This window comes from Mytilus californianus, unplaced genomic scaffold (genome assembly GCF_021869535.1).
Source record: "Mytilus californianus isolate M0D057914Y unplaced genomic scaffold, xbMytCali1.0.p SCAF_9, whole genome shotgun sequence".
NCBI lineage: Eukaryota > Metazoa > Mollusca > Bivalvia > Mytilida > Mytilidae > Mytilus > Mytilus californianus.
Window position 1 is genome coordinate 17,451,438 of NW_026262745.1, and position 18,549 is coordinate 17,469,986.

The 18,549-nt window shown below is 30.8% G+C and overlaps 1 protein-coding gene across 7 annotated transcripts in view; it reads right to left on the reverse strand.

The window, feature by feature from the left end:
• Window positions 1–18,549, reverse strand: part of LOC127715423 (protocadherin Fat 1-like) — a 123,938-nt gene that overhangs the window by 56,889 nt on the left and 48,500 nt on the right. For all 7 annotated transcript variants that reach the window (XM_052221457.1, XM_052221456.1, XM_052221455.1 and 4 more), the window contains one exon: window positions 18,432–18,496. In XM_052221457.1, coding sequence (XP_052077417.1) covers window positions 18,432–18,496 — 65 coding nt within the window. The remainder of the gene's footprint in view (window positions 1–18,431; window positions 18,497–18,549) is intronic.

The following is an 18,549-nucleotide window of genomic DNA, read 5'->3' on the forward strand; positions in this document are numbered from 1 at the left end:
AAAATTTAAGGTACAAATCAAATGAAAGAAACTAAACATAACTGATATATTTTCCATTATATTACTGCACTAAGTTGATGAACAAAAAGGTCAGGAGCTTAACTTTGAAAGTAGTTGACCTACATGCTTGTTTCGTGAAATATTTACATCATTTAATGGTCATCTTAGGGTTTATGTTCATAATCCGACAAGTGTGGGACAGTCCTGGTCATAAAACATACATTATATGTCATATAGCAAGTCCATTAAGTATTAATGTCACATGTTTTTAACTTTTCTGAATATTACAAGACAAAATTGTATCTTTCTTTTTTATTTGAAGACACTTAAGTCCAATATTAGTAGCTATGAAGAAGGAAATAACTAAAGCTTATTTCTGATTTATCGATGCACAATGCTAATCTTCTATTTTCTACTCAAAGCAGTCCAATCCAAATGTACATTCTCCAAGTCATTTCAAGTAACAGAAGTTCATAGTTCACCTAGAGGTTAACTGTAAACTCTATCCTATGAAAAAACAATAAACAGAGGTAGCTATGAGCTTAATATAACATTTTTTTTGGAACTGAAAGGTACTTTAAGCAACCATCAATTAATTTAAGTTCTTCTAAGTTTAGATGCTGGACTAGACTTTTCAATCCTCTATCATTATTTCAGACATAATTTACTGATCTTAACGCCTGTTTCGTGTCTGAAGAAGGTTTAGCCAGAACGATTAAGAAGTATAATGTTGTCACATAGGTCCAAATGACAATCAGATTACCAAACACAGAACTAATTTTCTTCCAATCTAATGATGTCTGGCAAGACATCTCAGAAATATTTGATTTGGGATGACACAGAAAAAAAATCAATTTTGATGATGCATCCCTGACCAGAGTTAGGCTTTAATAAACTGTACTGGGAATAAACTCATCTGTTAGAATGCGATCAACAGTTGGATGAGAAAATACAAGATATTTTTTCCAATAAAGGGAGTAATAAAAGAAAGATTACATGTCTGGACAAAGATTTGTACTGCAAAATGGATGATGATGGATAAGGTAAAACTAACACCACAATAAAAGAAAGATTTTTTTCTGTTTGTTTTACAGTTAAAAGTCTGGTTTAAAGATCTTTAATAAGACAATAGAAAATTATATGTTTTATATTCTTCTTAAGAGGATGAAGATTAAACAAAAAAGTCTTTTTATCCAAAGTTAATCTTCAATCTGTTTCTGTGAGAAAGTAAAATATTAGCCTTCTTGTTGAAAACACAATTACACAGTATTTAATAAAGGATGCCAAATGAAATCAAGAAAAGTACAACTTAGACTCTCAAGGACTAGACTAAAGTCTTATAAATCTATATTTTACTGGAAAACAACAGACAGTCAAAGCCAGGAAGCACAAATAACCACAGACTATGAAACCTCATTAATTGTGGAGAAAATTAATTATCTATTTTACACGCAAAATTTCCAGTCATCTATGAAATCAAAGACAAGGATATATTATTTACAGGATCTATGGTTTTCTACTTCCCATATTTTATCACTTCCTCTGCTGTGCATGGTAATTTTATGGGTAATTTTATACTGACAGATCTCTGTTTAACAAGTCTTTGTACAAAATTATTTCTGTCTATTAATGATGAAAGATTTACTTTATCCCAATGACCACATCAAACCACTATAATTAAATGTTTAGAATCATGTTCACATCTGCTCCTTGCTTAAAATGACACACTACGTAACTGCTGCCATTCCATATATACAGGACTAAGAGGAACAGAACCTTTACAAATCTTGGGTCTAGTATTAAGTGGGCTGGTTTGATAAGAACTTTTTTCATGTGGAACATCAAGAAAAATGAAAAAGACCCTGAAATAACATTTTGTCTATTTTGCAAATGAAATTAGTATGAAGCAATTGTGCTTTTTGCTAAATGTATTGCAAAGGTGTATCTTGCATGGTACTTTTCTTACCTTTAAAAAGTGATCCAAAGTTTTAATTTCAAGTTTCATTAAAAGCAAATTTTCTATATATTTATACATAAACCCCTAAAAGTGCATAAAAAAAATCAAAAGACTATAGGAAAACAATAATTGTTATATATCAATTTACACCAAAACCACAAAACCCTTTAAACTTAACCATCACAGAAAACTTATAGTTCAGGTGTTAATTAATATTATACTGCAAAAACATATAAGCAGGTATAAAACTTCAATAAATCATAGAACAGTTATTGCTGTAGATGTGGAGTCACAGAGCCAAGCTTTCCTTTGATGTAATTTGATGCAGACAGCAAACAACATAATAAATATCCCCCAAAACATGAAGCAGCTTACTACAATTAGTAGAAAATTCACCAAAATTTACAATGTGTTCAAACATCAAACAAGTTTTAATTGACTTTTGTTTTACACTGGCTGTCTGAAATTATCATTAATTAATGAACAGAAGTAAAACAGTTTTGCCAAATCTCTCTGCCAAAACTCTGAAATGTCATCTTTCATATTTAAAGTAATGCTATTCACTTGAAGATATATTGAATGGAAGGTATTGAAACCTCTATTTGCCATGCATGATCTCATATTGGGTGTCAAATAACTGTATACAAGTGTTGCATAATTTCATTCCAAATTATCCGTGGGCCATCTGGGATAAACTTTGGACTCTTGACAAAGGGAGGGAAGGTTGAATAAGTGGGTTAGAAGGATACTTGGAGTGGTGGTACAGTTCACTGCTTCACCAACTGAGTTGGAGAGATAGTTTTTGGAGAGGTTGACACTGTGCAAGCTGTCCTGAGTTCAATCACTGATGGCACAGCAGTAATTCAGGAAAAGGGGAAATTATGCTTCAATGATACACTTCAATATATTACAAGTTATCTTTAAAGAATTCTGAAAATTAAAAAAAAATTAAAAGGAAGGTATTTTATTAATATGTTCTTTTTTAACAATGGTGTTGTCCGTTTTATTTTCGACTTATGAGTTTGATGTCCCTTAGGTATCTTTCACCTCTTTTTTAGAAAAAGTATTTTTAACCCTATAATTGGGATCTTGTTCAACAAAAAACTTAGAATTATAAGTGTTTCCTACTTACATAATTATTGGAAGTGTTCTATATAAGCCTTACTTTAAGTCACCCCTTTCAATATATGTTTGTGAGAGACCCATTGCAGTATTTGTTCTTATAACCCAACAACAAAAAAAACCCCATAAAACCCGATATGATAATTTTCAAGGCATTATACTAAAGTTATTTGCATCGTATAGCTGTTATTCAATTCTCATTTTTTCGCAATAAAATGTATCTTATAATTGGAAACTCAATCCAGTATAAGTTTTCTTAAGAAGATTAGGAGTCCAAACCTATATGATTAAGCTTGCAAATCACGATTATTGATCAACCTACAAAATATACTTAACATCAAAGTTTATCTTATTTGCCGTAATTGGATAGGCCAGAAAAACATCTCTTTTCATCCATAAACCCATTTATATAGACTTGGTGTACCGAGTTATTAATTCAGACTGTACTTTTAAATATTATGATTATTATAGTGTTAAGTCATTGACAGCACATGTTCCTGGGTTAAGGTTTAAATGGTACAGACCTAAGCTAGTGGATATCATAGCAAATTTCAATAAGAAACTTTAATATTCCTATCAAAAACCAAGAAATATGTTTATCAATTACAACAAAACCAAATTTTCAAACATAAAAAGGAAGTTTAAACTCCCAAAATGAACAGTACAGGAGGTGGGCATGAGCATTCCGCAAAAATTTGGAAAAAGTTATAAATGCCTACTAATTTGTAAACTATATTCATTGTACAAAAAAAAACTGACAAGAACAAACTTTCACAATTCTAATCTACAGACAATTTACACAACTAACTATAAAATCTAAATAAAATATGTCCAGATTTCATGGCTGTATGAGTAATTAGGGCTACTATCTATCTGTATTAACATGTTCTAAGATCCAATACATGAGATAACTCAGTCCCAAGGTGCCTTAACTCTGTCTGTTTATGACATTTATAACTGGATTACTGAACCTTTATATTCAATTCTCATTTTTATTTCATGTCAGATATTTGTTTTTTTACTTATATGTTTAAGGCATAATATTGTTTTGTTTTCACCGATATCTAATATCAACTCATGCATTAAGCTGATAAAAATCAAAATGAGAATTTTTTGTTATATCAGATTTTACTTAGCTTTCAAAATCATACAACTATAACTCATTGAAAACAAGTGTATTTCCTTAGATTAATCTATTAATTAAAGAGGTAAAACAGTATGAAGAAAGCACATGCAAAACTTTATTTTTCAAGAAGCAAATCATTATAAATAATTTACATGCCCTCAAAATTGCAAGCCATTCTTGTCTTTGAATTGGATGAAAAACTCTGTGTGTTTTTTAAAACTTGAGGACTGCCATTTAGGCTTACTGCAAGAGCTTTAATACTTGCATAGACAAAGTTAATACATCTTGCTTTTTTTATGCATCATGCCACAATTAAGTGCAAATGGAAGACATCAATAAAGACCAAAAGACTAGTTATATTGATTTTTTCCTTTCTCTTCTGACAGTACAACTTTCATTTCTGCTACCTCTGGATGTTTTTTTCTTTTTAAAATAATTATTTTTTTCCCATTAATTATTTTTGGACCTCATATCATTTTCATTCTGATAGGCAAAATTAATTATTTTTTAATCAATTTGTTCTCCTTGGCAAAATAATATTTATCAGGCTAGATGAACCGCTAACCAAGCTTATTTATCATAGCCTAGACCTATCAAATATCATAGCAATTAGTCAAACAGTGCTGTTCATCTTAATCCAACCACTCTTTGACAGTTCAAAAGTTCTTAATTCTCAACACTGCCAGACTTAAAAGTTATACAGTAATCTAACACCAACATTGCTTATGTAAACTCTGATTATAATTAAGATCAAATTTATTTCTTATACTAAAGTATCAAATATTAAGTCTGTTTTTATAATCTTTGCTGATAAAATAAACCTTTTTCAACTTGTTCAATGATAAAAAATATTTTTTGCCATGTGTCAAAATGACATGGTGGTACAATTCTTATAGATACCAAACAGGTATTGCATCAAATATCCTTAGGGGAATTTTGAGGGACAAATTTTAGTGATAAAATAACAAATTTTCACACTCAGTGAGTTGAACAAACTACAGATTTTCCTTGAAGCCAAAGCAAGAGAAAGGGTTTACTACTAATCAAATATGATATCTTGTACGTCTTTACATTGCTTTGGCCTTTACAACACTAAAGTTACAATGGTATACATTTCACTCTAATTTTGTCAAACAAAACATGTAATTTACAGAGAACTGTGAAATAAAAATTTAATTCCAAGTAGAATAAAAGAGAAACAAGAGAGATGGGATCTTACTAAGAACCTTAGATGTAACATCAAAACCACAAACCACAATCATCAAATTGTATTTATATTCAATTATTTGACAAATTGCCATTATAAATTAGATATTTTTGTCCCCTCTAAATGTATTGAAAGGAAGTGTAAACAAATTATCTTTATATTCTATTCTCATTTTGGATGACATTTATTAGAAAAATCAATTAAGTTTTATCTTTATCAAAAACATTCGGAATTAAAATCTCTGACACAAGTCATTTATATCACAATATTTGTGTTTATTGATATTATGAAATACTTTTCAATGTCAGAATGTATACTTTAATGGAATTTCAAACTTAATGTATTTAGTTAGAGATAGTCACTTATACAATAAATGTCAAATGTCTTATTCATAAGTGAAAGTATTCTTATTATAAATGATTCTTGAGGAGCACATAGGTTCATCAAGATGACTTATATTTCATGCCCTGAGTTAATGTAAATTTCATTGCTTTTGGATTGCACCAGGAAGATAAAAACTGATCTAATTTTTAAAGTTTTCCAAAAAAAAATAAACCTAGAATAAAGCCCCGAAAAATTGTAGCAACACATATGTTTTCCTGTCATCAGAATATCCTGACTAATACAGTGAATACAAAACAACTTCTAAAGATAAAACAGGATATGATCAGGCAAAATTGTATATCACATTTCTTTTCTATTTGAACTTTATTAGGATTTTAAAATTTTCTGTAAGTTCAGATACCCAATCCAAGCTGGTACATTTCATTGACCATTGATCTGTGTTATCTATTCTAAAGCTGAGTTTTTTTTGTGTTGTTTATTGCTGAATAATGATTTATTTCGGTGACAAATTGAAAATCTGATAAAACTCCTTCCTTTATTCAAGTTAGTTTGTAAACAAAGACTGTCACACTAATGTGATATTATTTGTCAAGAGAGTTTCTGGTTTTATACCTCTGCTGAAAGAATTAGAAGACTTAACACTGATGTGGGGTAAAGAATGGGTATTACAAAATATCTGCTTAGTTAAATCAATGGGATTGTTGCAACCTTTTACTCTCTAATAGGATAACTTTTAAGTCAATTTTTCATAAGCTGATTCAAAATTAAGAAATCAGAATTCGTCCACAGTACTATTTGCCAAAAAATTGTTTGCACTTTAAGACCCTCTATCCATTTAACGCCTATTGGGTTTTTAAAACCATCTTTTTTTAAATGTCAATGCAAAGAGTCAATATTATATTAAGTTCCGTGTTTTAAAATGACACCTATTGTTCATATGTTAGTTCTCTCTGATAAATATCTTTGACCTTATTACTAAAGTTAGGGTGCATGTATTTTGGGACTTAGCAGGCTTCTTTGTACAATAAGAAAAAGATTGAATCAGTTTAGTTAAAACTCCATTTAAGTCATTCCAGAAAGTCATTTTTCAAGTTGATTTTGCAATATCATTGTGTATCATTACAGGCAGTGCAGATATCCCATAATTCAGTTTTGAAACATGTGCCGATAAGGCCATTTACATAACCTCCCGCAGAAAATTAAAGCTTAGAAACTAAACAATAAAAAGGCGATCACTTAAGAGGCTGCCAATTAATGAAATGGATTTCATTTCCCATTATATTCCACAAAAAATAAATAAAAGATTTTTATTTTAAAGAGATGACTCAACTTAACATGTCAAAATATTTTGAAGAGAAACTGACATTACTGAATGCACTTTTCAGTCTATATTTAACCCTCAGGGTTTGACACAAGAACAGTCTATAACAGCGCCCATCATTAATTGAAACAATTCCATTCTGAAATCAAATTGAACATTGAATAGATTCCCCATGGTCATGTAAATTTGGTTGTAGCTCTAGATGACAATTATCTGGGCTTAATATGGACCACTAATCAGTTTCCAGTTCTCAAATCAATAGGAGCTAGATGACAGGACTATTTATTTTCATTAATTCTGTTTGATCTGCTGTCTGCTGCATTAAATGAGAGAAAATTCTACAAATCATTTCCAGCAAAGTTTGATTCTCATTTCATAAATATATCATATTTGTCTACACTCATATTTATTTAAATTAATCAGACTGTCATCAAATTTTCAATGATTTGTGCAGCTGGTCTTGAGTAGTGATAGCCAATATATGAAAACATAATATGCTCTGCTTCCAACTCAGTTGGAGGCCTGGAACATTTCTCTTAACATTCACAGTTCATCAGGCTTTATTTCTGCAGCATTTGATCACATGTTTGCATCAAATCAGGGTTTACTTATACAATAAAAAGTTACCTAATAGGCTACTTGATTTTAATATTGATTGTAAAAAAACAATGATGAATTTTTCAAAAAAGTATTTCATTAAGGGTTATGAAAAACATAAAATGGCATCATAGATGTGAACTTTTCATACCTCCAATTCAGGAGATCCCTCTAAAGAAAGTTTGATATTTCCTGTAAAACCTATTTTACTATTTTGTCATAATATTTCATCTGAATTAAAAAATAATTAAATCTTACTTTTTCCCAATCAACGTTCAATGAATCCGCTAATTCAATAAATAAGCTATAAATACATGGATTGTCATGTAGCTTGGGCCCTCATTATTTTATAAAAGAACAATGTTTTGACATTAAATTGTCAAGTGTTACATGACAGATTAGAAAATATAATGAAAAAAAAATAGTGGAAGAGGGAGAAAATGGGAGACTGCTTTCTCCAAAGTTGAAGATCAGAAATCCATGGAGTGTTCAATTTTGTGAAAATTAGTGGGAGCCTGCCACCATATTATCTGACGAAAGTTTGACACCTATGCTGCCTGAATTATTATGGTACCTAGGACTTGTATAGATACTATACAAATCCTTGATGGTATTAAGTAAAATATTCCATCAAAATGTTATTGATTGTTGAAAATGAACAACACAGGCTAAATTCTGTCATCAAACCTAACAAGGAATAAAAACAAATATATTGAATTTCTTCAAAGTGTCACTTAACATAAATAGACCATTGTCTTTTTCTAACTTACAAAATAAATATTTGTGGGAAATATTAAATGATGAATTGAATCTTGCATAATTACAGTAATTTACATTTATGAAACTGCTATCGAATAGGTTAATTTGATTGAAAACCATTCAAATTCTTTCATCAAAATCTAATTCAAATTTTTCACATTTTTCTACAACAACTTTGCATTGTATGCAATCACGTAGACTTCAAGGCAAAGAATGGAAAATTATACTTTTTTAAATTTGTAATTAAACCTTCAATCATATTCATAATTAATCACAATAAATGCACAAATTCAACCCTAAGTGGGGGTATACACATGTACAAAAATCAATTATTTTCAGTTTTGGGTATAATTTAAATATCTGATTAACATCTAAAATCTCACAAAAGCGCCTTGTTCCAGGTATAAAGAAAGCTAATGACCTTAAAATGACTATTTTATCTTGTTTCACATAATATTGTGAATTTTCTCCTTCTCTAGCTTACAACTTTTTAATGCAGTCAAATGGATCTCTCAGATATATGTAAACAGGCCCTGTACCAAGTCAGGAATATGACAGTTGTTATCCATTCGTTTGATGTGTTTGTTTTTTTGATTTTGCCATTTGATTGGGGACTTTCCTTTTTGATGAATTTTCCTCGGAGTTCAGTATTTTTGTGATTTTACTTTTTATAACACAATAATTGTTCCATCATTAAGCTGAGAATTTAGTACTGAAAATGAGTCAGGAGCCTGTAATTCAGTGTTTGTTAGTTTGTTGCTGTATATCATATTTGTTTTCCGTTCATTATTTTGTACATAAATCAGGTCGTTAGTTTTCTTGTTTGAGTTGTTTTACATTTGTCATTTTAGGGCCTTTTATAGCTGATTATGCAGTATGGATTTAGCTCATTGTTGAAGTCCATACAGTGACCTTAAGTTGTTCATTTCTATGTCATTCTGTCTCTTTTGGAGAGTTGTCTCATTGGTAATCATACCACATCTTCTTATTTCTATATCTAGTATTGAAAATGAGTTTTGAGATCTGTTTTAAAACTATTAGCTTAACTATGTAACAAATAAAATTGAGAATGGAAATGGGGAATGTGTCAAAGAGACAACAACCCGACCATAGAACAGACAACAGCAGAAGGTCACCAACAGGTCTTCAATGCAGCGAGTCTATCATGTGGTGCTATTAGTATGCTGTTGCGTGCTTAAGTATAAAGAATATAACCAGTTTTCTTGTCAGATCCTCATTACAAAACAGGCCCGTTGCCAGTGGGGGTTCGAGGGGTTCGTAAGAACTCCCCTTTTATATCAAATAAGCACTATTAAAGTCGACTTTCTGTTTGAACTGTGACTATTAAAGTTTAGATTCTGTTTGTCGCAAGTCGAGGTAACGCCCCTTTGAAAATTCCTGGCTACGGGCCTGAAAAAGTATCCTACAAATATATTTTTGTTACAAATAAAACATTGTACTATATATCGGGAAATATTTTCTTGTGTCCCAATTTTCTCTATTTTCATGGTAGACATTTTACTGTGAAATTTACCTTACAAGAATATATCATAGTTCATTTAAATGCATTGCACAAGACCATGAAACACTTAAATAGTAAACACAGCAAAGATTTAACTGCCCCATCTAAGGACAGAACTTTGAACAAAACATGATGTGAATTATAATATATGACCCGACATATAATGTGTTTACATTATTGTGCAAACTGTTCCTAAAGAGGACGGCTGTGAGTCTAAAATGTTTGAAATCTCTGAATATCTTGAGGTTTGAAAATTACCATGAACCCGACATACAGAAACGAATCAAATGGCTTTTTCCTGTTGTCAATTACATTTATATCATCTAATTCTCGTTTCAAGATTTTTAGTTAGATTTCATCCACTAAATGAATAGTTTAGCTCATACATTGTAAAATCTATCCAGCCATACTCAAATATATATATAATGAAAAAGTATTTAGGGTAAAAAGTTAATCTCTTGACAGATCTAGATTTGAGATACAATTAAAATATGTTTAAATTTAAAAATCGATTTAATTGACGACCTACTTCAAATCTTAAATTAGACAATTGTGCTGTATGCACTACAACCTTGATAAGCCAGAATATGGATTTTTGTGGGGAACTTAACTTTTGACCATGTTCAAAAATCTAATTCAAACCCTAAATTTTAAAAGATACTGATAAATATAATATATCAAAATAGCCTTTTTGAGTAGATTATGAATTCACAGCAAGTATACTTAAAACGTTTCCCTGGGATTCAGGCATTTATTGCTGTTGCATGTAGAAAGGTGTACCTAGCTAACAAATTCTTCTTTATTGTTATACAATTCAGCTCTTAATAAAAGACGCACACAGACCCCAAGGCTTGTATAACACCCCCATTTTTTGGTCATTTGAGGAATTTGCTGAGTTGATTGTGGGTCTTTGATAGTCTCCGATTTTAAATTTATTTAAAATTCTTTTGCTAAGACTCATAGCAATGAAGATCTTGAGACTGTTGAAATAAGATTGTATGTTGCTCTTAAGGTGTCTTTTAGTTCTAAATGTTGCTGGGTTGCTGTTGCATTGACATATATACCCCAAATCTTCATTAAATCAAATTGGATATTTATAGGACATAATAATCAATGCACTTGCACATTACAGTTTGACTGTACCTTTGTCACAAGACTAAAAAAGATTCCCCTGATTATAACACAATTACACTGCACTAGTTAATCCTATATACAGATAGTCCATATCTGTCAAAGATTTATCCTATTTTTGTGTATTTAATGTTAATTTTTTCTACAGTATATCTTCTTTAGTCCTGACATTTGTGGTTAGAACTGTGGGTTGATGTATACAATTTACAAACTAAGGACCAAAAATCGGTCATGCAACAGGGTAAAAAAAACAAGATTATCGGTTATTTGTTTGTTCTGTAAATCAATCGGCACAGTGACATCTTTGTTTGGTCTATCCTAAAATCTGACAGGACAAAACAATGAAATGAACATTATGTTACAGTATCCCTTATTGACAACACCTCATTTCATATTCCATTACAGGTGTTTCCTTATGCAAGCAGGTAAAAATAAAAACCTGTATTCCTAAGGATGAGTGAGGAGTTATGTCTGCAGCTTGGGAAGGAGTATTTTTCTTTCTCTATCTTATAAACAAAAGGATTGCGCAAATTCAAATTTTTTGATTTTTTTTGTTATATGTTGAAATATATATGGTACTTACATTTTTTTATCATACAACTCAAAACTGAGAAAAAAAACTTTATAAGATATAATAGAAAAAAAAAAGCAGTAATATGTTAAAAACCTGGAAAATCATGAAAACTGGTCTGGAAATAATAAGACTGAAAAATATAGAAAAAATTTCCTAGTGTATTCTGTCTGTACAGAAGTATCTGACAGGAAATTATATAGATAAAAATATCAGACTTTCACAAATGCACCTAACTGTGCTCCACATGAAAAACATTACCAAGAGGAAAACTGACATTAAAGGCTTCTCATGTAATAGGGGTTCAAGGCATAATAGGATTTAAAGTGTTTTTGGGGTCATAAGTAATCATCAAGGCTATATTCTTGATCAAGTATCAAAGAAATATTCTATAATAAGTTGCAAAAACATTTAGCCTTAGGTTATAACTGAACCAAAGATTTACAGCATCTTATTAATACAAAGTTACAGAATAATGGATAACTCCGACACAGGCTGCTGCAAAGATGATACATTGGGCCTGTCTGTCCATCACTAATGTTTGATCTATTGGGAGTTAGGTTAACGACAGGTGTAAAGGTAATAAACAGGTGGAGACAGGTAGAACAGGGGTCTAAATGAAGGGGAAATTATTCATAAAGGATGTTGATTCAGTAACAGAAAGGATATTGAACCACTGTAAGCATATATAAAGATTAAATTGAGTCTTAAATTACAAAAGAAATCAAAGTTAATCTGCATAAATTCATTTTCAGATAAATGGAACCTACTGCATGAATAGCAAATGAACATTTTTTTCATTAGTTTTGGCTTTGAACTAGCTGTCAGTAACTGCGAGTACTCTCAGATCTGTACTTAAGTGTCTTTTTGTTTTTGGGATGTATAAGTACCCGTCCATGTCCACTCTGTGTTTTTGTTAGATGTATTTCTATTTGTATCCATCTGATAAGTTAAGCCTTTTTCAACTGATTTTTATAGTTTGTTCTTATGTTGTACTATTACACCACTGTCCCAGGTTAGGGGGAGGGTTGAGCGCTCACAAACATGTTAAACCCTGCCACATTCTTTATGTGCCTGTCCCAAGTCAGGAGCCTGTAGTTTAGTGGTGGTCGTTGGTTCATGTCTGTCATATTTGTTTTTCGTAAATTGTTTTGTTATAAATCAGGCTGTTAGTTTTCTCTATTGAATTATGTTTCATATATTTCATGTCAGGGCCTTTTATAGCCGACCATATGGTATGGGTTTTTCTCATTGTTGAAGACTGTATGGTTGCCTATAATTGCTTACATCTTCATTTGAACTTTGGTGGATTGTTTTCTCATTGGCAATCATACCACATCTCCTTATTTTTATATTGAAATTTTAAATAAAGGAATAGTTTGTCATGAAAACAGATTTCTAAATCAATTTATAATGTCCAAAATTGTGTCAGATTCATGATAATCTTACCTTCTTTTGTCTGTTTAATGATCATCCATGAAGCAGATTTAAAAGATTATTGGAATACCTATGATCAAAAGGAGATGTGAGATACGAGGCTAGCTGTGATACAGGGTAAAGTTGTCTTTTTCCAAAAACTGGGAGGAAAGGCAATTATTTGACAAAGCTCTATACAAGATGGCCAAGTCAACATTCAGCTTACGCTATACTGGAATATTTTATTCTTTTTTGGTTTAAAGCCAACTTATAAAAATATTGAATCTCATCAAAATTGATGACCTTAAGATGATCACCTGTAGATCATGTCTCCCACCAGAAGTCTGACAAATTTATGTAACAATGAGATTTCAATTTATGTATATTAAGCTCATAAATCAAGTTTTTTATAGTCACAGTGGTAGACCCACATGTACATTGAAAATTAGGCTTAAAAAGTTGATGATTAAAAATGGGAATAAAACCACCAAGACAAAATATTAAATTTAACCACGATTAACATACTTATGTTTTCTTTATTTCCTAAAACCCATTGAGAAAACTCTAAATACAGACTTTTATACTTAATCTGATAATTTCTGAGCCATAGTATTTTAGTCTATATATATTTTGAAGTTTTATATACAGGCGGCTCATGATCTAACGAAAGGGATTAGTTGAAGAGTTTATTAATGATCTTTTAATGTTTGTGAACAGTAACTTTCTTTTTTGTCAACACAACCATTTAATTCATAACTTTATGTTCTCTTTCATTATTTAGTTCTACTTAACCTTAATATACACCTGCTTCAGCTTGGTCTTTAAATTTAGTTCTGTGATCTGATTGGCCAATAATTGCTTTACTTTATATTATAATTCATTGTTTATTTACATTAAATGCTAAAAATTCACTGTAAAATGCTTTTAAACAGCAAAGAGAATAATTTGTTTCTTCTTCCAAATCATGCCAAATAGAAGTTACAATGAAAGATTTCATAAAACATCTTTATCATTTCAAAAATTGAGTTCCACTCCCCTGTCTCTCTTGCTATCATTTATTGGTCTGGAATATACATGATATATGGAAAACAACCAAAATATTGTCAAAAGGTAGCACAGCATACTTAAAATACAACTGAGAACTTTCATGTTATCAGCAATTTGTTGCCCCCCTTTTTTTTAAATACCGCAAACCCATTGAGAGCAAAGAGAGGCAGTTTCACCAAGTACATGTTGTACAATAAATGTTCAATCTTTTAAGATAAATCACCTCTCTTTTTTATTAATATTTTTCGTGGTCAAATGTTTCCTAAACCACAAGATAATTCATGATTGTGGGAGTCAAAACTATACAAGGACTTCATATATAAGTAATCATTTCATCGGAAGTCATCATACCGCATCAAGAGCTCTCAAATCAATCAGTGGTTTAACTAATTACCACAACAGAGGGATGACAACTTGTATAGAAAGGCTCATTTATAATACATTCTCTGATCTGTTTTGGTTTAGTGTTATTTTTTGCACGGCCAGAGAGAATCTGACGAATCCTTATCAGCTGCATTAATCGTTACTTGATGTAGTTTGTATTGCAGAAATATTGTGCAAATCAACATTCCAAATCTTACTGTTGTCATCTCTCTATTATTTTGTAACAGTTGCCACCCTATATGATGTAATAAATAGAACATCTGCAACAAAACACTGACATTTCCGATTATAAACACTAACAAGCTGACAGATGAGGTAGAGACTAACCACAACCAAAACAAGTTGGCACTGATCAAATCAGAAGTGATAATGGACTGAAATCTGATAGTCTTTCCCTAATGTTTGGTATATTGTATCTGCCTAATGATAGAGAGGCAAGTGGCAAGATTATGAATTTAATTTCAACAGAATCTGCCTTAAATACCACAACCAAAACAAGTTGGAACTGATCAAATCAGAAGTGATAATGGACTGAAATCTGATAGTCTTTCCTTAATGTTTGGTATATTGTATATGCCTAATGATAGAAAGGCAAGTGGCAAGATTGTGCAATTAATTTCAACAGCATCTGCTTTATGAAAGATAGGCAAGTGGCTAGATTTCTTAATCTGCTTACAACTCTTTTACATATAGGTAAACATACTTAGTACTGTCAGTAGTTTCCAACATAATGTCTTTTTAGAGTTAAACAGTTTGTTAGTCTTTGCCGATCTTTTAGCAGTACAGAATAGAAATCATTTTCATTTAATATAATAATTTAAAATATTAAAATAAGAGAAGCATATTCACTTAAGATGTTTCAAAAGAGGCAGAAGATACTCAAGGGAGAATTAAAAGTCAAAAGTCAAACAAAGACTAACAAAATCAGAGCAAACAAGAATGTGTCCATAATACACGGATGCCCCACTCGCACTATCATTTTTTATGTTCAGTGGACCGTGAAATTGGGGTCAAAACTCTAATTTGGCATTAAAATTAGAAAGATCATATCATAGGGAACATGTGTACTAAGTTTCAAGTTGATTGGACTTCAACTTCATCAAAAACTACCTTGACCAAAAACTTTAACCTGAAGCGGGACAGACAGATGAACGGACGGAGGGACAGACGAACGAACTGACGCACAGACCGAAAAACATAATGCTACTATTGTAGGTGGGGCATAAAAATGAAAGTTCAAAGTTTTGCAATATTTACTATGATCTACTACGAACAGACCTCACTATCTTAAAATGTACTAAACTCAGTATTATGAAAGATAATAATAAATATTAGGTTTTGACGAGGTTCACATCTGTATAAACTTAAGTTAACTTTCATGTTTAACCGTTTTACAGTTTCTAAGCATGCAATATAGCAGGGTAATTACTTAACTGCATGGCTGTGTGTGGTTATATAAAACCAAATGATATTTGTCAAATTTAATACCTGGAAGTTTTAACAATATTATGATTAAAATTTACATGCTTAATTTGCATCAAGGAAATCTGAGTTAAATGAATCATATCTTGTTTATGAACTTTTAGGATACTAAAATTAGAACAAAGCCATTTCCTGATTTTGTTTGCCAAATTTTATTCTATCTTGAAAACTTTGAATTATCTTCAATTTATGATTTTATTGGAGATAATTTGACTTTAAGTCTTATTTCAGAGACCTACTGGACCTAAAGCAATCAACAATCAATTAATATATCAAGCAATCATTTCAGATGGACTGGAAATAACTAATTTATTCATACAAAATAAGTTTTAGGGGAAAATAACTGTTAGGTAAATATTTTTATGGTCCACATTCTGTTCCCCCATACCTTACAATGTTGAGCTGATCGCAGGTGTTGTTATGTAATATAGATATAACTTGAGGTAAGAACTCACACGAAACATGCAACAGACACCCTTAACATAACACAATGTTTATTTAAGAAAAAACATTGACTTGTAAAATGAAAATTCCTCAGGATAATATACACATTTTTCCTTCTTTAGCTTTGCTTTTATACTGATATATATTAAGTGTTAAAAGATTTTTGTCAACATAAAAATGATACCTTTCAATTTGTTGCATTTTAAATCAGTTTTCATTTTTTTTCAATAACTTTACATAATCTTAATGTTATTCTACAATCTGGGAATGTGTGGTTGATGATAAGATCTCCTACTGTAAAATTTATTTGTCATTTTTTAACTTTTGGACTAAGGACGATTAGGAGTTTGTATATTGTAGGTTCTGTAATGGTTTTGACCTCTCTATGTTTTTTTGTTATTGGGTTGCTGTTTCACAGATGAATACCATAAATCTACATTTATTTATACTCATTTGGGAATATCTGAAGTGCTTGGCCACATAATGTTATAGTTCCTAATGTAATTTTATATGGAACTGTAAAAAAAATACTGATTTGGTAAACATAACAGAAAGCTTAGGTTATCAAAACACAGAAGCATCTTTGTCAATATAAATATATCAAATTATGAAGCCACAAATACTTTCAATCTTCATCTTGTCAGACATGTAACAGATCAAGAATTTATAAGCTTCAAAAGCCTGCTCAATTTCAAATGAAATTACAGAAAATTATGAACTTTTATAGATTCTGTTGTCTACAGTCAACAGTCGTGAAGTTAAATAAGAGCAAATATGAACTTGAAGAGGGCAAAGCAAAGTTAAAAGGACAATATTTATCAAACTGAAGGGATTCACTGAAGCTTAGCTCTTTTATTTACAAGGAGAATATATTATATTCAAAAGCAAATATATCCACTCCTCGCCCTAAGCCTTTTTTGGACACATAGATCAAAACGATAATCTTGTCAACACTCATCAATAAAAAGACAACAAATTTCAAAACATTAATCTCTCCCATCTATTCTTTGTGTCAATATTTTTAAGTCTAATCTAACAAAGCGAGAAAACATTCATTTCATCACGCCAAATCTAGTTAAAACTGTTTATTCAACATTGTGGTTATGCTGTATGTATTCACAATCGTTGAGGTGGTGTTTAATTCATTTACAAAAGATAAATATGTATTCAGGGTGTTTTTATCCAATTTCAGGATAAAGTTATATAAGGGTAGATTACGAAAGTCAATTTACCGGATCTAATGAAAAGAAAACCGATATGAATAACCTCAAAATGGGTTCAGGTTACTAGGTCAAGGATAATTTGCATATTTCAACAGTTACCTAATGTTAATAATTGTTCATTAGAAAATTGCATGCTTTATAAATAAGAGAAAATTAATCAGTTATGATGTTTCTGATAATCCATACAGGGTTAAATATATGACCTTGTTTTCATTTTCCCCATCTGAGTTATGAACATCCTAGTAATGAAAGAGTAAAAAGTTCTTTCTGATTTGGAAATTTCACATCCATAAACTAAATCAGCACTTTTAATTCAAATTAAATAAATTAAGAGATAAATTAGTTCATCTGTGAAGTAGAATATTTCTTCTCAAAAATTGGAAAATTTATTTGATGCAACTTGCATGGGTAAATGAAAGTTGACTAGGTGTGTACGCTGTAACACCAACTGTTTTCACCACTTCTGCACTAATGGTCGTCCTCTTCAATTAGATCATGCACCAACTTAATTATGATCCTCCTTTGATTGGCCATCATGGAATTATTGTTGTCCTTTTCAATGTTGAAACCTTTTGTAATGCAATTTTTATTTCTTTCTCCTGGCCTGGATTTTACTGATGGACTAATTTGTATTCCAACAGTCATGGTAATAATCTGCTACACAAAAGTATTAAAGCATTATTAGTGATTATGCAAATCATAATTTTTAACCGACATTGTAGGTCCTTCAGATTAGTTAGGTCAAAATTAAGTTTGAACAATTATGTGTTTGCTTACCTCCAGTAGGTGCTGTGAATCTCCCTCATCTCTGTCCAGTGTAGCTCTTGTTGTTCTTATAACACCTACAAATAAACAAACAAAAACACTTATAAACAATGCAAATAAGAGACACACA